Genomic DNA, 20,237 nt, shown 5'->3' with positions numbered 1-20,237 from the left:
GTATTTTCTGTGTAGAGCGAATCAATCTTGAATACAAAGGGATTTGATCAACAAAACAAAGACACTGACACACCCTTCTCCTCTCCGTCCTCCTTCGCCCTTCACGCCGCCGCCGCCGGCGCGACGCCCACGTCAATCGATGCCGTGCCGCTGCTGTCCTGGCCCTCCGTCGCCACAATCATGTACTTTTGCGTGCCCATCTTGAGACCGCCCGCGGCAAACGCCTTGAAGTGCGCGTCCGTGTGCACCGTGCCGCCGACGCGCCGGTCCGTGCGGATCGAGAAGAACTGCGGGAACGTGGCCGTGCCCTGGATCGAGGGCTTGTTGCGCCGGATCTTGGTCCAGATCTCGTACGTCGAGCCGTCGACGGTGACGTTGCCCTTTTGCGTGGCCTCGTCGCTGGGCGACGAGCAGGGCTTGTGCGTGCCGTACGACTCGACAATGTAGTACTCGACGAGCGGGTTCGTGGTCCAGCCGTACATGGACAGGTAGGCGTTGCCCTTGGGCTCAAAGGTGCCCGAGTAGTTGACCGCGGCCGGCGGCGCGCCGTTCCAGCCCTTGCCCGCGACAAAGTTGCCCTTGTCGCCGGACCAGGTGACAGAGTACTGGCCGTTGGGGCCGTTGGTGTACTTGACCGTGGCCGTGCCGTCGTTCCAATAGGACGATGTATACGACGCGGCGGCGGTGGCTTCGGTGCCGTCGATGCCGTCGATGCCGTCGATGCCGTCGGTGGTTTCGAGCGTGCCCGGCACGGCGACGTCGCGCGGCTGCGGGAACACGGCGGCCGATGCGCCTGAGACAGCGGCGAGCGCCGCGAGCAGCAGCGGGACCAGCGAAAGTCGCGCCATGGATGCGTACGATGAGAATGCCCTTGGTGTGTTGCCGTTCAAGCTGGGCCTGCGCCAATGCCAATGCGTTTGCGCGTGTGTTCGAACCTCTGCAGATGTCCACAGGTGTCGACAGATTTCCGGGGTAGGAAGACAGTCGTACACGGCTCTCCGCGTTTTTAAAGGGCCTCCAACAGCCCGCACACCAGATCGTTCCCCCACCGGCTCATGTCGAGAGCCGTCTGTCAATTAACTTGGCACATTGTCCGGGGCACCGGTCCCATGTTCCAGTGCATGGCCGGTGTATATTGGACGTCTTGTGGAGAAGGGTGTGTGGCCGCGGGGGAGAGCGGCGGTTTTGATGAACCGCCGGGCTGTTGGATTGGAAATGCGTTGCGTAGGCTTTTATTTCGATGTGTACGAATTACCAAAACAGACCTATATATCTAATTTTATTTGAATCGCTTTGCTTTTTCAAAAGAAAATAAAAAATATAAATAAAAACAAAAAAAGGCTAAAACACCAGAACATCAGTAACACAAATCAACCTCGTAGACAATCGACGGGAAGGCGCATCAAGTACCGAGCGACACGCGGCAGCGTCTTTTCTTTTGATTGCGGTGTTTTCCCGGCTCGGCTAATGTAGGCACTTTGGAGGGGACGGATGATTATGTGACGGAAGATTATGACGGTTCCTCGGAGCACATCATAGTAGTTATTGGTTATTTACTTTTACTTTTACATGCATGTCACGTTTATTTGCAAGCTTGGTCAATGCTGTTTGCATCAAATTGTTTTCGTATTTTGGGTGCAAAGATACTTGTGTGTCATGAGAGACCAATTTTGGGCCGTCGCGGCTGCCAATGTAAATGCCAGAAATGCCAAGTTATCAAAAAAGACAAAAAGAAAGAAGAAAAGAAAGAAAGAAAAAAAGTCAAGGCGCAATGTGCGTGGGTGCAAAAGTGTGCTCGACCACGATGCAAAGTAATGAGGTACAAAATGGGGAAAAAGAGACAAAAAAGTAAAGTTAAATGGGGATTCTCGAATTGAAGAAGAGGGGTCAAAGAAGGGAAGGGTTGTTGGATATTACATGGTCACATCACCAGGAAATGACCAACCGGAAGAGGCATGCCGTCGTCGTTTTGTTGTCGCTGCCTACAGCCGGCGGGCACGACGGAGGCGCTTGGGCGAGGTGATCTCACTGCGAGCCCAGAGCGTCGTGCTCTGGCCGTCCTGACACTTGGTGCCGGCAGGCATGGCCTGAAGAACCGTCCACGTGCCGGAAGCGCACTGCTGGAACCGGGTACCGCCGATGCAGTTGAACATGCCCTCGGTCGTGCAGGCACCGCTGAGACCACCACCAGAGCCCGAAGACGAGGCAGAACCAGACGCCTTGGGAGCAGCCGACGCGGGCGAAGCAGCCGAGGCCAGGGTGGTGGATGGCGTCGTGCCGGACGCAGTGTGGCTGGCTCCGGTAGCGCCCGGGGCGCCCGTGGAGACGGTGACAAAGACGCCGCCCGTGGCCGTGGCGGTGCCATTGGCGGTGCTATTGGCAGTGCCGGTAGCAGACGAGGATGCCGACTTTGTCCGTGTGGTCAGCGTAGTGGCAGGAACGGCCACCGAGGTGGCCTTGGAAGAGGAGGCGGCAACGGGAGCGGCGCTAGAGGCAGAGCCAGCAGCGACACTGGACGAGCCAGAGCCAGAGCCAGAGCCAGAGCCAGAGCCAGAAGACGAGTTCGACGAGGCACCCCGTGGGAAGCAGTCGGTTCCAGAGGGCGGCTGGAAGTTGGTCGTCATCTTGCTGGGCTTCAGCAGGTTCGGGCCGGGGTCGGGGTAGACGGGGTCGGTGCTGGTGGTGGTCTTGCAGCTGTTGATGGAGGCTAGGTTGGCGACAAACAGGTTGGGGAGGGCCGACGACGAAGACGACGAAGACGACGCGCTGCCGCCACGCGCCTCAATGGCATCGCGCTTGGCGGCCTTGCCGGTGATGGTCACCGGCGCACAGTTCATGTAGTACTCGGGGGCGCCAGACAGCTTGCTGATCCAGGTCCATGCAAAGACGTACTTGCCGGGGGCAATGGAGTCCGGGATGGTGTAGTCGTAGGTGCTGGGGCCACTACCGTCGGTGGTAGGGCAGCCGCCCTCGATGCTCAGGATGACCTGCCACGACGTGGACGCGGAGGGCTGCAGGTCCGTGGTCAGGGCCAGCTGGCAGGAGCCGCCGCCGTGCACGGCGCTGCCGTGGAAGCTGAGGGTCTGGGTGGCGCCCAAGGCCATGGTGTTGTTGGCAGACGAGGCGGAGTCGGCGTAGAACGTGGAAGCCGAGCCGACAATCTGGCAAGGATAGTTGGAGCCGTCCGAGTTGAGGGGAGACGTGGTCGGGTTGCCAAAGGGAACAGGCGAGGCCAGAGTCATGTGAGCCAGAACGGGGGAAGCCGAGAGAAGGGCCACGAGGGCCACAGTGAGGACGTGGGCGAACATGATGTCCGTGGTGTGTGTGGTGTGAGCAGGGAGAGGTTGAGACAGTAGGTGCTGTGTATGATGATGTCTTCCTGAGACAGTCCTTAGAGAAAGAGGAAAGGAGAAAGACTATCGCAGCAAGTCGAAAGTTGGCGATGTTTCGGAGAGAGGGAGGACGATGTGAACTATGTAGCAACTGTCTTACCAGAAGACAGTAGCAACGTTCGAGGGAGTGTGTGTTTGGGTTGCGTACGTTGTGCGTGTCGCGTGTGTTGCAGTATGTTGCAGAGTATTGGTTGATGATGTTGATGATGTTGATGGAAAAGGAAGAGAGGGAAAAGAAAAGATGCCAAGAGGACGTCCGGACAGCAAACTTTTATATGTCTGGGAGAAGGAGGACTGTTCACCCAACCAGTTCGAAAACCTGCTCACGCCTGAGGGAGGCAGGAACAGGAAAGAACGACCCAGTCGTGCCTTCCCGAAGTGTTTGTACGGTACAGTGCAGGAAGCAAAAAAGGCAGGAGGTGCAGGAAAAGCTTGTTCATTGCTCACACAGGCGCGGGCATACTGCGGCGGGAAGGAGCAAACGGGGCACACTAGAACGAGGACCTGAACGAGGACATGATTAACGAGGAGGCTACACATTGTTCACCTGTCACTTGGAGGCGCACCGAAGAGGACACAAGGACACAAGCACAAACACTTGTACAGGTCCTTCGTGTGGCTACTGGCTTTCGCCTTCCGTGTGTTCTGTGATCGCCCGCCTGTCCAGCCCCAAGTCGACTTGTTTCATGAACATTCAGGCACGCTGTTTGAATGGCTGTATGTCGTTATATGTCGTACAGTCGGTTTGCTCATGGCCAGTCGTTCCAAACAATGGATGGGAGCCCACAGACAAACATGCACGGGGCGGTGGGCCTACGACGTATTGTGGTTGGGGTCAGAGGAATGGATGTCCTTTTCTCAACTTACACTGCTGGCCACCCAATGGCGTTGCGTCCCAGCCGCCTGCCAGTGCCGATCTGGAAAGGTGGGACCGGCTGTGCATTCCTGGTGGTGCCTGGTGGTGCCTGGTGGTTCCTGGCCACAGTTTTGGCACGCACAGGGCACTGCTGGGCGATCGGGGCCGCTTTATTAGTGCTTTTTGGCGTTGTTTCAAACACCTGGCCAATCGCAGCAGCGCATTCGCCAGGAACACGGCGGTTCTGCAACGGAGCTTCAGGTAAGATACCTCCCTGCGGGGCACATGCCACAGCGAGGCTACCGTTGCCCGCCTGCCGTTTGCCTGCTGTGTTGACCTGTCATTAGTGGATAGCATCGGCGGCGTTTGAAGATGCGTTTGTTTCCGTTGTCTACTGTCCACTCGTCCGGCCATTCACGCAGCAACGCCTGCAACGACTCAGCGATTCGTTTTCTTCGGCGCTCGATGAGACAGTTGATGTGTCGCACCAAGCGCGACCTTCTTTTTTGTTCTGTCCAATTGTTCTACGAGACTTCCCAAACGGGAGGCAACCAGCCAGCGGTCCCTGACGATCGCAAAAGCGAGTCTTTGTGCAGCGCCGGTCACAAGCAGCGGACACAGCAGACACGGCAGACGAGCAGCGTTTTAATTTCCTCTTCCACCTCCGTCTGTCTGTAGCTCAGGCCGTCCCGGCCGGGACTGGCATATTCCGTAATATCGTTGTCGCCCGCGGGCTGTAAAATTATCCAAAAAATCCCTCGCCGACTGATCGCTCTATGCATGCAGATCGCGGCCGGTCAAGTGATGGACCGGTGTTGTGCACTTACTGTTGAAGAGAAGCATCGCCAAAGTTTGTTATACAAGTCGTCGATCTCGTGTGTGAGACTTGGTGACACAGTGTACATTGCTACAGTAAGCATGGTCAATACACACTGTAATACGCAGTGAAAGTCTGCACTAAATGGCACTCCGCACTGTATCGTAGCCGCCACTAAACGCGTCGTCGCGGGTTGCCTTGACGTGCCGACAACAGTTGCCATACGATGAGTATCATCACAACAGACGACAAACATGGCGCGCAAACTGCCATGGGCACGACAAGGCGCAAGTGGCCAGATAAGGCAACGGCCACGGCCACCACGGTCTGCACATCGCCGGTCCTTTTCGCCTAGTGCATCGAGTCGCTTAGGACGTCGCAAGGACGACAATGACGACGACGACGACAACAGCGGCGACAGCCACAACGAAGGCAACACCCGCCGTGCGCCCAAGATAGCCAAGTCCTCGTCTTCAAAGGGAAGCGCACATGCGTCTCAAAACCAACAAACAGTCCGCACACCGTCCACATCGCCACCACCGGCACCGCCCCCAGAAAGCTTCATGGTCGACGGCATGGACCACGACGACCGCTACCGCATGGTCGAGGACGAGCTGCTCGCCGTCGCCCAGACGTTCACGGCCCACCTCCACGCCGCCGCCTACCAGCGACTCAAGCGGCGGGCCCAGCAGGCCAAGGGCCCGGTAGCCGCAGCGTCTCGCTCGCTCGCCCGGCCGACGGTCACGACTGGCGTCTCGGCAGCGGCACGGGATCGCGTGGCACGGCGCACGGCGGCGGCCAAGCAGCGAGCCAAGAAGGCAGCGGCTGTGCGTGCCGTCGGGTTGGTCCACGATGCCGGCGATGGCGATGACAACCACGAAGACGACAAGGATAACACACCCTGGGCGGGCACGGCACTGCACGATCTGATGGAGAGCGACCCACGCAAGGGCCGACCATCGCTGGTGTCGCTGGCATCTGTTGCGGGGAACCGACCGTCGGCCGTTGTGCTAGGCAGCCGTGTTGGAGGTGGGGAAGTCGACGACGACGATGACGACGACGACGACCTGGATGGACCGCCTGTGAAGCAGAAGACGACCGCCCGGCCACTCACATCGTCACCATACGTCCCTCCACGCTCACCGCGACACCCAGTGGCCACCACACCTGGCCAAAATCGAATAGCAGCCGCCCGAGACGGCCCACCCGACAAGAGGTCCGTCTCGTTTGCGCCAGATGTCCAAGCGCGGGATGTACAGGCCAGGCATGAGACGGAGGGTGATGACGAAGATGAGGAAGACGACGACCCTGCCGACCTCGACGATGCAGGTGACTTGATGCAGACGTTACGAAAACGACGGGCGCAGGAAAAGGCCCATCGCCTGCACGAGAGGAAGCGCCGGCGCGAGCACAGGAGAGACGAGCAAGACAAGGGTCCTCTTGATACGATTCCGTCGTTTCTGTGACGGTGAAGGAGACTTGTGATTACGATTACGAGATACGAGATACGATGTACGAGATACGATTTTAAGAGGTTTGAGAATACGATTCGAATCATCAATGCAATGCTCATGAATGCTATCGTTTGTGGACTGCTTAGCTTTTCATACCCATGCCATGCTCTCACTTGGCTCGCCGTCGCCGCTCGCCACCGCCACTCATGCCTTCGCCTCAAACGGCGTCTCAAAGGGCCGCTCGGCCTGCGGCGTGATGCGGGCCAGGTGGCGACGGGCACCGCCCTTCCAGTCGACGAGGGCCGTGTGCTGGGTGACGCGGTTGTCCCAGACGACGACGGTGCCCTCCTCCCACTTGACACGGGCCTGGAAGTCGGCGCCGAGGGCCAGGTGGTGGTACAGAAAGTCGAGCAGCGCGTCCGACTCTTCCTTTTTCAGGCCGACGATTTCCCGGGTGACTGGGGGTTAGTGGTTAGTGGGAGTGTCCAAGAAATAACAAAATACATTCGAGGTGACAAGAGGACATACACTGTTGGTTCACGTAGAGCGCCTTCTCGCCGGTGGCCGGGTGCGTGCGCACAATGGGGTGGACGTTGTAGACGGGCTCGCGGCGCTTGATGCTGCCGCGGGCCACGCTCGAGTTGACCTGCTCGATGCCCGAGTGCGTCGCCTGCAGGCCGTGCAGCCGCTGCTGGAACGCCGGGCTCAGGCGGTTGTACGCCTCGACGCCGTCCACAAACAGCGTGTCGCCGCCCGTCTCGGGCTTGTCCAGGATGTACAGAAACGTGGTGCCCGGCGGCTGCTGCTCGTACGACACGTCCGAGTGCCACGCGACCGAGTTGGTCCGCGACGCAAAAAAAGCCTCGGCCGTGCGGTCGCCGGCGGCGCGGTGCACCAGGTGGATCTCCGGGTAGCCCTCGGGGGCGCCCGAGGTCGGGTGGATGTGGTGGCGCCCAAAGTAGCCGCCAAAGTCGAGCGCCTGCTGGATCGGCAGGTCGGCAAAGTCCTGCAACCGGAACGCCACCACCTTGCGCTCCGCCACAAACCGCGCCAGCTGGTCCTTGCCCGCGTCCGACAGCGTGCTGAGCTGCACGCCGCGCACCTCGGACCCAATGGTGGGCGTCAGGTCGACGCGCTGGGCCGACGCCGGCAGCAGCTCCGGGAAGGTGGTGTCGGCGTCCTTGCCGTGCTCGTGGTGCTCAAAGGGCTGCAGCGGCGGGTAGTGCTCGTCGGGGTTCCACGTGGGCAGGTAGTGGGGGTACTTGGCGGCCTCGAAGCCCTCGGTGCCGGCGACCTCGTCTTCGCGGCTGAAGCGCGTGGGGGACAGCTCCTTGTAGTCGCCGGTGGCCGCGGTGGTGGTGTGCAGCTTGGGGGGCTCAGGGATCGTGATGGTCTCAATGGCTGAGGGCGCCATGTTGTCGGAGACTGTGGGGGGTTGAGTGTGAGAAGGGTGGGATGAAGATGGGGGTATGGGGGTATATTTAGGTAATGGATGCTCCTCGATGCACGTTTATCTGCAATTTCTGCGTGAGGCGTCGTTGCAGGCGTTTGCAATGGGCAGTAGCATGTACGATCAGATAATCGGATCTGTGATCGAGATGCAAGAGATGGAAATAGAAAGGGGGCTTCTGTCTCCGTCGAGGTTTTGAGCAAGGGTTCCTATTTATATCGACCGAGGGAAACTCGATCCGGGAGAGTCAGGCAGATGTGCCCTTCACTGAAGACAACGACAACGACAAGAGTCCAACACCTCTGCGAGACCGGCCAGCGAGCTCCGCGAGGACACAGAACCCACGTCAATGGTCAATGACTCACGGCACGACAAACGTCCAAGAAGCACAAGAAGCACAAGCACAAACAGCTCGAACGCTGCTGTCGACTGTCTTTCTCGTTTCCGCGGGGTACAACGACATATCGATCACGAATGTCGCAAGGGCGCCCCTCTTTTGGCCAATGCCCCAACGCCTGATCGACGGCTAAAGCCTGCTTGGTCTGTTGGTCTGGGGCTGTTTGACGAGTTGCCTTCTCCGGGACAGCAGGGACTGTATGGAGTACAGTTGAGTACGACCGTTCAAAACACAGGGCCCGGAGAAACCGGGGGCGGACTCGCCTCATGCAGAAAGGAGGGGACGGATCAAGCTGCCAAAAGTAGAAACCAAGTGAGAGAGCAATGCTAGTCCGTGCTGGGCATAACTGTTAACTGTGAAGATGGAGGCCAGTCTAGAATGCCAAGTACGGAGTCTGCAGGATGGACGATGTCACAGTGCAACCGTTCCGCTGGCGTGAAATGACTCGAACGCTTCGTTCCATCTCCTGCATCTGAACAAAAATAACCGGCTTCAATACAATCCCAGCCCGTGTTCTGTCCACAGTTGATGCTTCTCACAACGGCGCTGTGCAGAGAGGAGGTCGTCAAAAGTGGGTCTGGGCGACTTACACGAAAGTTGTGTGATTCGCCGAGGCAATCGCGCCATCTGCACGGCGTCCATGTCGCGACTCGACGACAGCTTTCGCCATTCTGCATCGACAGAAGTAGACAATGACATGACATATGCCGGGGGCGATGGAGAGGAACATGTACATGAATGCTGCCACTGGTTGCTCGTCCCGCACAGGGTCCGTGTGTGACTCCACCCCATGCCGACGCCGTGATTCTCCGGCTCTGGAAAGGCCGTGCTGCCCCGTAAGTCGTTCTCACAGTATATTTTCATATATGCAAAGTTTGGACCATCTCCCGCATGCGGACTATTTTCCGCGATTCACGTGACGTTCTACGGGTTCGGCGGGCCGACGCGCTGGACCAAAGGTTCTTGCCAAAACAAAGTCAAGCCAAGGCATCTGCGCAGCGGTCGGTCGAACCTGGGAGAGTCAGCGCACGCGACAAGTCTGGTCCCACCGACGTACCCTCGAGACATGGACCCGCACGTTGTCGCGACTCGCGGTAGCGGAGTGTCAATGGAGCTTGCTGACGTGTTGTTGACAGTTGCAGACGCGCAGACTGTGCTGTCGCTGTCAGTCAACAACATCCTGGATTCGTTGCGTGTCTTTCGAGGCCGTTCTGGAGATGGTGCGTAACTCTTGCGGAGGTATGTACAGAAGATCTTTGTTTTCTATATTTCTGTTTCCTTCTCTTTCGTGTTCTACAGCCAAGCAATCGCCGTGCCTCACCTTTCATATGCTCTATTCCCCATCTAATGCGCAAACCGAAAGTCCAGCCGCTTGCTGCCTTCGTCCTTGGTGGTTCGCAGATACGCATCCCGCTCCGCAGACGACATGGCACCCCACGTGCGGTCGCGCGTCTTGTTCCGCCACATGTAGTAGCCCTTGACAAAGGCGGTAATCGCCAGGTTCCAGGCCACGATGCCGAGAAGGACCTTGTTTCCGCGTCTGTACAGAGGCTGGTCGTCGGCGCGGTAGATCTATGACGTCGCTGTTAGTGTGCTTTGTGTGTATAGAGTGGCCAGGAGAGGAGAAGGAGGCGGTCGTATAGCGCACCTGGGTTGCAATGACGGAGCTGGCTTGGCAAATCATGTTGTACAAGGCGCTGCCCACCGTTCGGGTGCGCACGGAACCGGCATTGCGCGAGATCAGGCTGACTGCATGGGTGTTAGTCGTTGCGGTGTATGTTACAACATGCACAGTATGACGATGAGGGCTTCGTACCATTGATGGAATGAATGTATGGGTAGCCAATGAGGAGCAGCGTGACCGCATACCAGCTCCAGGGACTGGCCGCTGCGGGCAGCAGTTCGAGCGCCAGCAGCAGCGGCAGACACCAGATGGAGTAAAAGGCCACAATGGCCATGCGGTTGTTGATTTTCTCCGAGACCACGGTCCAAAAGACCAGCTGGAGGAGGAACAGGACATAGGCCGGGATGGTCAGGAGGTTGGTCTCAAACGTGCCGAAGCCGAGGGCCTTGAGGTTGAGCGTGAGGTACGACGCGACGGGCTGGACGGGGATAAGCAGGGTCCAGCTCATGGCGTACATGGGCCACAGATCGTAGTCCATCAGGGACTTATAAAGCAGCGTCCAGCTCAGGCCCTGCCGGTTGTGCATGCCGCCCTGTTGGCATTAGATTACATGGTCCTGAAAGTATGGCAGCAGTAGAAGCAGAAATGGACGTATAACAGTGACGCACCTTGGCTGGGTCGTCCCGCAAGACGCGGTTGACCATGATGACCTCCTCGCGCTCGGTAAACCATCCGTTTTTGCCGCGGAACCAGCTGGCCGTCTGCGTCGGGCCGGGCGGCAGGTAGAACCACGAAATAACGCCGACAACGGCCGTCAGCGCGCCCTCGAGCACAAACAGCCAGCGCCAGCCCTCCCAGCCGCCGACGGACCGCATGTGCAGGATGCCGTACGCCAGAAAGGCGGCCACGATAAAGGTGCCGTTGGAGGCGCAGTAGAAGAAGCTCACGCGCAGGGGCAGCTCCTTGTTGGTGTAAAAGTAGGACAGGTACAGCAGGGCGTCCGGGATGAAGCCGCCCTCGACGAGGCCGAGGAGGGCGCGGGTGGCGTAGAAGCTCTTGGGGCCCTGGACGAGGCCCTGGCAGATGCCAATGACGCTCCACACGACCATCTGGATGGGGATCCAGACGTCGGGCCCCAGCTTCTTGGAGATCATCTGCGACGGCACTTCGGCCGACAGGAAGCAGACGTAAAAGATCATCATGCCGTAGTTGTAGTTGTTGGTGGTCAGGCCGAGGTCGCCCAGCATGTTGTCGCTGAGGGCCTGCGAGATGTTGCCGCGGTCCAGCTGCAGGGCGAAGAACATGAGGCAGACCCACGAGCAGATGCGCTTGTCCAACTGTGCGGTCAGCATGCGGCCAGGACGAGGACAAGCGACAAGGGATACGGAAGAGGAGCAGCCAGCAAACGCCTCACCTTCCGAACAAGTGTCTTCTCCTCCTTTTCGGTCCATTCCGCCGTCGGGTCGTATCGGTGCCGGCCTTCGTACTCGGGAATGGGCTCATAAATCTCCACGGCGGCGCCGGACACAAAAGCGTCTCCGGTAAAGCGCGAACGCTTGGTCGGCGACGCGTCAATGTCCGAGTCCGAGGTCGACGACGAGATGGGGGGCTCCGCCGCGGGCGCAATGTCCACGACGGTTGCTGATTTTTCTGATTTTTCTGATTTTTCCGACATGGTGATGCTAAAAGACGCTCTCCATGGGGCCACGGATGCAGGTTGCTCTTTGACGTTCCAGCTCCTTTTGTCACTATGGGGTATCTACTCCGTATATACATGACTCTGCGGCACAGGCCGCTTAAATAGGATCGCCGAGTTGACTCTCGTAGACTGCTCTGCACGTGTACCTCGGGGGCTTGAACCGTGCCAATCTTGGAAAGTGGTATTCTGTACGTCGCATTGCCACCCCATTTTCCTGTTTCCTGTCCATCTGCTCGCAGGATATTGAGCCTCCCCATTTTTCTAAGAAAACAGAGACTCCAGGATGGAGCAATGCAGTGCGCGACGTGACGATGCACATCGACATGACACATGTGTACAAGGTCTTACATACACGTTGATGTATCTCCGGATCTCCGTTTGGCGGGCCTCGACATGTTGTCACAAAGGTCGGCTACTTCGCACGGAGTAGTACGGTGTACTCGGTATTGACTCCGTACAGAGGATGACTTTTGTTGACAAAGACCGACCCACAAATGCGAAACGTATGGTTAGCGGCCGATGGCGTTTTCAAGGACCCAGTCTTGCATCACCGGCACAGATAGGCATTGGCAGAACACGGGCAAGACATGGGCGGCAGAGATGCGGACACTGCGACCCTAGTCCTGACCTGCCAAATGACGTGCTGCGTGGTCGAGTCTCCTGTGCCACCAGCCTGCAGACAAATGTCGACGAGCTGAGTTTGAAAATAGTTGTATATTTTTTGCGGAAGGTAAAGTGTAACAATCGGTCGGCATATAACAGCCGCGATAGACCTGTGGACCTGTGGACCAGTGGACCTGTTTAGAGAGCTCTAGAGTCTGCCCCCACGCTCTTTCAATGGGAGGAAAGTACGTGGAAAATGGCATACCTCGTATGGAGTACAGCAGGAAAACTGATACCGCAAAACGACGTCATGTACATCATCGAACGACAACTGCCTTATTATCGCTACCAAGCGACATGCTCCCTCGTGCACACGCCTCGGAGGTGGCCCGGAGCAGAGTCGCCAATGGTATCAATACAACGGCCGAATGTAGCCTTGCGACGAACGCCGGAGTCATCGATACCATACCGGCTTGGCGCCTCGGTATAGTCGTCCAACAAGCGTGGGCCGCTATGTACCCCGAGTGGCCAGCGCCGGGAAAGCAGGGCATTGAGCGGGGGAAGACACGGGCACGCAAGATGTCGACAAGCTCGCCGACATGCCGCGTCCGGGCGTCACACGGTGGTGGTCCCGGTGCAATAGTGTTGATCGTTTTGATTCTATATGTTTTGGAATGCGCACGTGTAGTTCGCCGACCCCCTTTCCCCCGTTGACCTTCGCCGTCTCTCCCGTGTCTTCACCACGTCCTGTCCGCCGTCTCCGACCAATTACCAAACACACCCTCCGTGTCTCGTTCTGCGCGCAAATCCTCGTCAGAGCGGGTGAGTGAGCGATGAAAGGTGATTGTGAGGAGTAAGGAGTGAGACGTGAGGACGTCAAGTCCAAGCAATTGAATAGCTGAAGAGAAGCTCTGTTGACATGGATTGACGTTTCAAAATTCGTTGATCTGTCACAATATACATCTACATACTCCGTCGTAAACTTTGGACAACATGTGCCGCAGCCATACGCTGTCCGTTTGGACCACGTCCACGTACAAGAATCGATCGCCCGACTCGGATGACGCCGTGGACGTTGAATGCGACATACGACAAACGCCAGGCTCCCAAGCTGCCAGGGGCCGTGACGTCGGCTCACGACAATGGACTGCTGTACTGTATAGCGGAGTGTGGAGATGCCAAGACAAATCCGAGATCTGGCCGTCCCGTATTTCGTGTATACCAGCGTCGGCAGATGGACGGACTGAAGGAACAGGCACGGTATCAACACCGCATCGCATGACATGATGCAGCCAAGCATTTTGTGCTTATATGAGTGTCTGTGGACAACACCAGCCTACAGGATAGAATTGGGTTTGCCGGTAATAATGCTGCAGATACCTGTTCACTTCTGTTTTATACACATCCCAACCAGGCCAGCGTGCATCCAGGACCACGATGCCGTGAATAGCCGTGGCGGCCGCCGGCTGGGACAATCTGTTTGCGACGCGGCGCTGTGCGGCGGATTTCGCGGCGGAACGATGAGGCAGGGAGGCGAGGTCGGACACAACGATGCGGACACTCGTGCTGTCCGTGCTCCGGCCAGGGCACGGACGGTACGCGCCGCTTGCGCAATTCGCGGACCACGCACTCACGTCGGGGCACCCGTGTCAACACAAGGCCGTCACCGCCGCGGCCTCTGTCGCTGCACCTGCCGTTCTCTGTCGCCCGTCGACTGCTGCATCCTGCTCGCTGCCATCCAGTGGCTCGTCCCGAGACCGCCCGCCTCTGCATCAACGCCGAGTCGTCAAGATTCGTGTGTGCCTTGTCTCGAGCTCGATTGTTGTCGATTTTTGCATCGTAGAGTCTCTCTTCTTGCGTCGTTCCTTGCTCCTGTGGTTGCGACATCGGACAGGGTCCGAACACGGTCGCCATGTCGATCACTTTGAGTCACGGCCTGACGGCACTTTTTTAGCATAGCTTCGACCTTTTCTCTCCACACCCTCTCCTTTCCTCCCCTCCTCCTCTTCTGCTCGACCTTCTCACAAGTCTCCTCTCCACCAAAATCAATCGACGACAGAAAAGTGAGGCCGCCAACCGGTCAGTCGACCCAACGGATCGATTTCACGATGGGGCATCCCTGGGACCAGCTTGCCAACGTGCCAACGTGCCAACCGTGCAACTGCTGTCCGCCTTTCCTCCCTGGCGTAAAAGACCGTTTGCAAATTTCTCGTCTGTTGTGGCAGTGGTAGGTTCTGCCGTCGCTAACCCCCACTGGCTGGGGCTGAATGACTTCGTTCGGCAGGGCAGTTTTGTTTTGTTTAGGGACTCACTGTTGGGGCGCTACTAAGGCGTTATGTCATTTTCATTTTTCCACTCATTTTAGCGACTGCATCCACTGCATCCACTGCATCCACTGCATCCACTGCGGTCCACTGCGGTCCACTGTTTTCCGCGGGTCGCCTACACCTTAAATTCGAACATCTGCGCCAGGTCCCGTGTTAAAATTAGAGACCCACAGGGCGGTATTGTTGCCGTTGGCGAGGGCAGGGGCAGGTCGCCTTGCAGCGTAAGACGGCGCAGTGCAAGAAAGAGCCTCCAGGATACGACAAGGCCAAGCGAAATAAAAGATGAAGCCTACATCGTAGCAGCTGTTCTCGAGGCGGCTTCAATGTATCCCATTTGAACAATGTAAGATACTGCGTACCGTCCCTGGCTGCATTTGGTTGGCACTTGAAAGACTCTGCCAAGATATCCATCGTGTGCGCCCCCAAATGACTTCAAAACATGACATGCAGAATCCAATAGTCTGGTCTGTTTAGACGGCATAGTCTGCTAGTCTGCTCGTTTTGGCATGCAATAGTGCGACTGTCCGAGACGCCTGACCCAGAATGGTCGCCAGGGCGAGAAGGAGAAGGAGGAGAAGGGAGAAAGGAGAAAAGAAAGAACGATGCTGATGATCGACAAAAGACTGCTCTTCTGTTGGCTCTGGCCGTTGGTGGCTCTTGAAGGGCAGCTCGTCTTCTTCTCGTCTCGTCTCGTCTCTTCCTTGTCTCCCCCATTCTCCCACCACGACTGTCCAATCAGCACCGACCGGCGGCGCGTTCCAGATGCGGTCTGCCAATTTTGTGGCTTGTCCGGGTGGTTCTGGGTGGTTCTGGTTGGTTTGCATGGTCACACGTCCCGATTGTGCATTGTCCCTCTCTCCTCTCTTCTGCTGGTCTGCAGTCTTGGCCATGTCTGCCTCGCCAGCGGCTCCAGGACTGCAGCTTGCTTGGCAAGGCGCACGATGGAACTCGACCAAAATCCAAAATGGCACTGGAAAGTGGAGAATGCGATGCCGTTTGTGGTGTCGCGGCAAAGGGACGGCAAAAGTGCGGAATTGGCGAGGTCACCGCCAGAACAGACCTACTTCGTACGATGTACTACTTTGCAGAGCCCTGATAGTGGATACCATAACTGTATTAGTGTGATGCGCCCAATCTTGGCTGCTTGGTCACTTGCGACGTTCAAGCGCGTCCGTCTCTGTTCTTCGTCTTCCATTTGATTCTGCCCTCATTGTGTTTTATTCCTTGCTCCTTGCTCGTGCCGTCTCCGTCCAGGGTACAAACAGGCTGCACAACATGCTGCAACCATGGTTGGCAGCAACGGCTGTATCTTACACGTATTCCACTGATACAAATTACATCGTACAGTCGTGTTCCAATACCACAACGGATGTCGAGGCCACGGAGGACAAGAAACCAGAAACACCCCCTAGTTCGCTTTGAGATGCCTGGGCGTAGTTCCTTGCGAGAGGCTGATCCTGGCGCAATCTGTCTTGGGCTGTTGGGCTCGGCCTAGACGAGACTGGAGACATTTGGATCCTTGGTTCAGTCGTGTCTTGGCTCGCCTTTTGCTTGTGACCACAGTTTGTCACTTTACCTTACGACGTACTCTTTTTTATTCCTCTTCACTGGTCACACTGCTGCGTCCTCGCACCTCATACCTCATTCACACACCGCGTACAGAGTACAGACCACAGAGCACCAACATCAGCCCCTCACTCCTCCGACGCGGCGCCCTCCCTGCGGCTCTTGAAAGTTTATCTGTATTGCCCAGCTCTGCAGCTCTCCTCTTTCAGCTCCTCAGCCCCAGCTCCCCAGCTCTTTTATTCCCTTGCTCTGTCCTTTAAATAAGACCAAGACCCTCGCACACCACACCTCTCCTCTTCACCCGTTCCTTTCCCCTCTGCTTCTCGTCTGCCTCAGTCCAGCCTTGCACGCGAACAACCTCTCGTTTGTTGACAGCCACTCTCATCGCCACTCATCGTCATCAGTCGATCGCGACCTCGTTTCACATTACATTCTCCTGTCTCTCCTCCTCTCTCCCCCCCCCCCCCCATCATGTCTGCTTTCGTCGACGGCCAGGGCCATTCCAACGTCCTGCCGCTGCCCAAGTGGACGCTCTTTGTCCGCATCGCCCAGCTCGTCCTCGCCTTCCTCCTGCTCGTCCTCACCGCCTACGCCGCCTCCAAGCTCGGCTCCGGCGCCGCCGGCTTCGGCCTCACCTGGTTCACCTTCATCTTCACCGTCCTCTACTTTGTCTGGCTCGGCGTCAGCCTGGCCGCCGTCCCCGCCCTCTACCACCCCATCGCCCACATCCCCGTCGAGATCTTGCTCAACATCTTCTGGCTCTCGACCTGGGCCGTCCTCGCCAGCGAGGCCACCTCCATCGGCAACCTCGAGCACTACCTGGGCTCCTACTACACGAGCCGCATCCCCAGCGCCTACCGCAACGCCCTCAACTGCGTCAAGGCCGCCGCCGCCCTCGGCGCCCTGCTGTGGGTGCTCTTCTGCGTCACCCTCGTCTTCCTCGTGCTCGCCTTCCTCGAGTGGCACAAGAACAGCGCCACGGCCGCCGCCGGCGCCCCCGCCGGTGCCGCCAAGGTCGACACCGAGATGCAAAACTACAACAACGGTGCCGCCGCCGGCGTCCCGCCCCAGGGCGCCCCCATCGACCCCGCCACGGGCTACCCGGTCCAGCAGCACCAGCAGCAGGCCGTCTACCCCCAGCAGCCGCCGCAGCAGCAGGCCTATGTTGACCCCGACCAGGTCCAGCAGCCGCCCTACGCCGGCGGTGTGCCCCCCGTCCAGCAGTACCAGGAGCAGCCCGTCACCGGCGCCCAGCCGCCGCAGCACCCGACTGCGTAAGTGGAAAAGGGGGGCGATTGTGGTTGGTCGTGGGTGGCAGTGACCAACGTGACAAAATTGACTGGAACGTCATTGGCATCTCACCATCCTCCTTGGAAAACGCTACTCAAAAATACGCTCTGGACTCTGGACTCCTCTGATACCCCGGTTACTATTACTTATTTATTCTGTCCCTTCTTTTTTTACTTCGTTTTACCTTGTTCATAATTTGTGGAGACGGACACAGGTACTGCTTCTGTTCTTGTCGTGGTGATGGCATGTATTGCTGTGATGTGGGACTTTTTTTACTCACACGTCAAAGTCCTCCATACTCGCGGTGGTTTTCTTTTGTCTTGGTCGATACCCCCTCCAAAATACTCCTCTAATAATATCTCTTTTTCTTATGCTGAACCTGAAACACATGCAAGCAATGAAGTGAACAAGGTCGACACACCACAGGAGGCGGCACACCGTGGAACGCGCAAAGGTTGTCATACAGAGCACTCATGTCATGGCACCCTGTCCTCCGCGGACTACTTCGTCTTGTTTCTCGAGTGCCCGTCAATCTGGCCAAGTTAGAAACGCAACCTCACATTGACCGCATCGTTGAATACTAAAGAGATGGGGGGCGTTGGGGCTGGATGGTTGACGTCCTCAAAGGCAACTTGCACAAGCCATCACCAGACAGAGCTCGAGAGCTCGATTTCACAGGGCCAAAAATGACCAGGTCACCGATGCATCTGTCCGTGCAAGCCATTTCTCCCCACGGCACTGGCCGAGCGCGGCTTTGCCTCAATGTCACGCAAGCAGTACTCCATGACAGCAGACCGCCGAGTGTTACCATACGTACCAGAACTAGGCACTGGCCTGAACCTCGTGGGTGCCGGCGGCAGAGTGTTCGACCGGACCGGCCACCTCACTGCCGTCGGCTCGGGGCGTCGGACTCGTCCGCCTGACTCTGGTCGGCCAAGCTGCCTTTGGCCTCTCGTGCCAACGTTTGGCATACTGACTCGCTCACCCTCCAGATCAACCAGAGCTTGGCCATCATGGCCCCTCCGACGGCTACACAGTCTATGCCTCCTCCATCGCGCCCGTCTTCGCCTGAAATCACAATCGAACCACGGTGTCACCATCGACAAGCGCCCCCGTCGTCACCGACCTTGTCCATCCACGACCACCCATCACAACAACCGCACCCTCCTCTCCCCGCCGTCGCATCCAGACCTCTTGCTCCGGCAACAATGACACGGGCCCGCCGAGCCGGCCAACGTGCACGCATCGGCTGTGGGCCAGGACCCAAGGACACACAGCATCGGATACGTCGAAAACGTCATGGACGACATGCAAGCGGCGATGATGTCGACAAGCAAATTTCCATGGCCAGCCGAGTTTGAGACCGACTATGACCACTGTGGCTATCCCAACTGCTTCTCCGCGTCACGGCCGGGCCGTATTCCGCACACCTTTGAAAACAAACATTTGCTGTTGGCTCCGCGTGCATGAACGAAACGTCCGCCAACGGGACCACCACCGAACGTCGCCCGCGATGCCTGGTGCCCGCCCCCAATGAGAACAACGCCACACCGCATGTCTCGTCATTTAGTCGCATATCAGCTCGACATTTTTCGGCCCGACGTTTCGGCTTGACGGCCAGTGCAGCCTGCATCGCCATATGCGGCCGCTGGGGACAAGCAGCCTGGTGCAGGCGCTGCCCGGGTGTCTCGCATCGATCTTGGGTCCGGACGACGGGGTATGCTCCCCCCGCGTCAACATGACAAAGCACAACAGGTGAACTCAACGTCGGTCACGACGCCGAACCTTGGACGCGCCCAAGGCCGTGGCGAGAGCGTGCGGCCGATGCACATGGGCTCGGGCCCTCGCCGGTAGGCCGGGCGCTTGTTTCTTTACCAAAACGCATTGGGGCGAGCTAAGCGTCACTGATGGCGGCAGGGTGGAGGTCACCAGGGTATGTGATGGTAGAAAAAAAGAAAGAAAGATTGAGTGGACGAATTCCCCTTGCTTGGCTGCAGAATGCGGGTGTCCGTGTAGGACAAGCAATGGACAAGTGAGCAAAGGTAAAGACTTGTTCGGCTCCATCAAACGCATTGAATTGACGGGTCTCAGAAACGCTGCCGATAGATGTGGCGTGCAGAAGTACGCCACCAGTACTGTGTCTGTCAACAGTCGCATCTGTCGTTGTGTGATTTGGTGGTGTTGGTATTGAAAATCTAACGGAAAACCTGAGGGGTTCGTTTTTCGTTAGTTTTGTTGACATTTGCACAAACGAACCAATGAAGTGCGAGAATATCCAAAAACAAGTTCAATAAGTATTGCCATCCAAGATATGGCATAAAAATATGTACATAAAAAAGCGGCCAACCGCTGTTGCTGGCCTTGCATGTTTGCTTTTGTATTTACACGAAAAGCAAAGCAACGGCTTCTTTCCTCTCCTCCGTCATGACGCAAATAAAACAAAACTGTGATCGTACACTAAATGTGCGTAAAAAAAACGCGATAAAACCGCATCAGACCGTTCTCGTCGGTCTGAGTTCCCCGTCAGTTGCCATAAAATTGTCCAATGGCGCTGTGCGGGTCATCCAAGGACAGGAAAACAAAATGGAATACAACATGTAAGGAAATAATAAGAGAGGAGTAGAATGCGCTACCCTAGAGAATGTATGAAAAACTGAGACAATTCGCTGAGAAAGATGATGAGCGACGGACAAAAAGAAAAGTAATAAGGATCGTCGAACAAGACCGCCGCTGGTATATGTCCAATGCGTGCAGCCGATGTC

The 20,237-nt window shown here is 57.3% G+C and overlaps 7 protein-coding genes across 7 annotated transcripts; 3 read left to right on the top strand and 4 right to left on the bottom strand.

Moving 5' to 3' along the window:
* Positions 1 to 101: 101 nt before the first annotated feature.
* On the bottom strand, positions 102 to 848 carry SPBR_03193 (endo-1,4-beta-xylanase; the record flags this gene model as incomplete). The annotated part of the gene is made up of 1 exon (XM_040761496.1): positions 102 to 848. One exon carries the CDS (start codon positions 846 to 848, stop codon positions 102 to 104), a length of 747 nt encoding a protein of 248 aa, XP_040621160.1.
* A 1,134-nt stretch (positions 849 to 1,982) lies between these two features.
* SPBR_02843 (uncharacterized protein) lies at positions 1,983 to 3,308 on the bottom strand (the record flags this gene model as incomplete). The annotated part of the gene is made up of 1 exon (XM_040761146.1): positions 1,983 to 3,308. One exon carries the CDS (start codon positions 3,306 to 3,308, stop codon positions 1,983 to 1,985), a length of 1,326 nt encoding a protein of 441 aa, XP_040621159.1.
* Positions 3,309 to 5,319: 2,011 nt separating this feature from the next.
* SPBR_02913 (uncharacterized protein) lies at positions 5,320 to 6,531 on the top strand (the record flags this gene model as incomplete). The annotated part of the gene is made up of 1 exon (XM_040761216.1): positions 5,320 to 6,531. The coding sequence occupies one exon, from the start codon at positions 5,320 to 5,322 to the stop codon at positions 6,529 to 6,531; it is 1,212 nt and encodes a 403-aa protein (XP_040621158.1).
* Positions 6,532 to 6,723: 192 nt separating this feature from the next.
* On the bottom strand, positions 6,724 to 7,933 carry SPBR_02915 (taurine dioxygenase; the record flags this gene model as incomplete). The annotated part of the gene is made up of 2 exons (XM_040761218.1): positions 6,724 to 6,977; positions 7,048 to 7,933. 2 exons carry the CDS (start codon positions 7,931 to 7,933, stop codon positions 6,724 to 6,726), a joined length of 1,140 nt encoding a protein of 379 aa, XP_040621157.1.
* A 1,777-nt stretch (positions 7,934 to 9,710) lies between these two features.
* Positions 9,711 to 11,665, bottom strand: SPBR_02534 (transporter; the record flags this gene model as incomplete). Its single annotated transcript, XM_040760837.1, has 5 exons — positions 9,711 to 9,938; positions 10,015 to 10,115; positions 10,183 to 10,582; positions 10,659 to 11,327; positions 11,405 to 11,665. The coding sequence occupies 5 exons, from the start codon at positions 11,663 to 11,665 to the stop codon at positions 9,711 to 9,713; spliced, it is 1,659 nt and encodes a 552-aa protein (XP_040621156.1).
* Positions 11,666 to 16,656: 4,991 nt separating this feature from the next.
* On the top strand, positions 16,657 to 17,463 carry SPBR_03167 (uncharacterized protein; the record flags this gene model as incomplete). The annotated part of the gene is made up of 1 exon (XM_040761470.1): positions 16,657 to 17,463. The coding sequence occupies one exon, from the start codon at positions 16,657 to 16,659 to the stop codon at positions 17,461 to 17,463; it is 807 nt and encodes a 268-aa protein (XP_040621155.1).
* A 774-nt stretch (positions 17,464 to 18,237) lies between these two features.
* On the top strand, positions 18,238 to 18,547 carry SPBR_03366 (uncharacterized protein; the record flags this gene model as incomplete). The annotated part of the gene is made up of 2 exons (XM_040761668.1): positions 18,238 to 18,403; positions 18,468 to 18,547. The coding sequence occupies 2 exons, from the start codon at positions 18,238 to 18,240 to the stop codon at positions 18,545 to 18,547; spliced, it is 246 nt and encodes an 81-aa protein (XP_040621154.1).
* Positions 18,548 to 20,237: the final 1,690 nt, after the last annotated feature.

This window comes from Sporothrix brasiliensis, assembly GCF_000820605.1.
Source record: "Sporothrix brasiliensis 5110 chromosome Unknown Cont17, whole genome shotgun sequence".
NCBI lineage: Eukaryota > Fungi > Ascomycota > Sordariomycetes > Ophiostomatales > Ophiostomataceae > Sporothrix > Sporothrix brasiliensis.
Note: the sequence above shows the minus strand (reverse complement) of the source record. Positions and strands in the feature narration are given on the sequence as shown.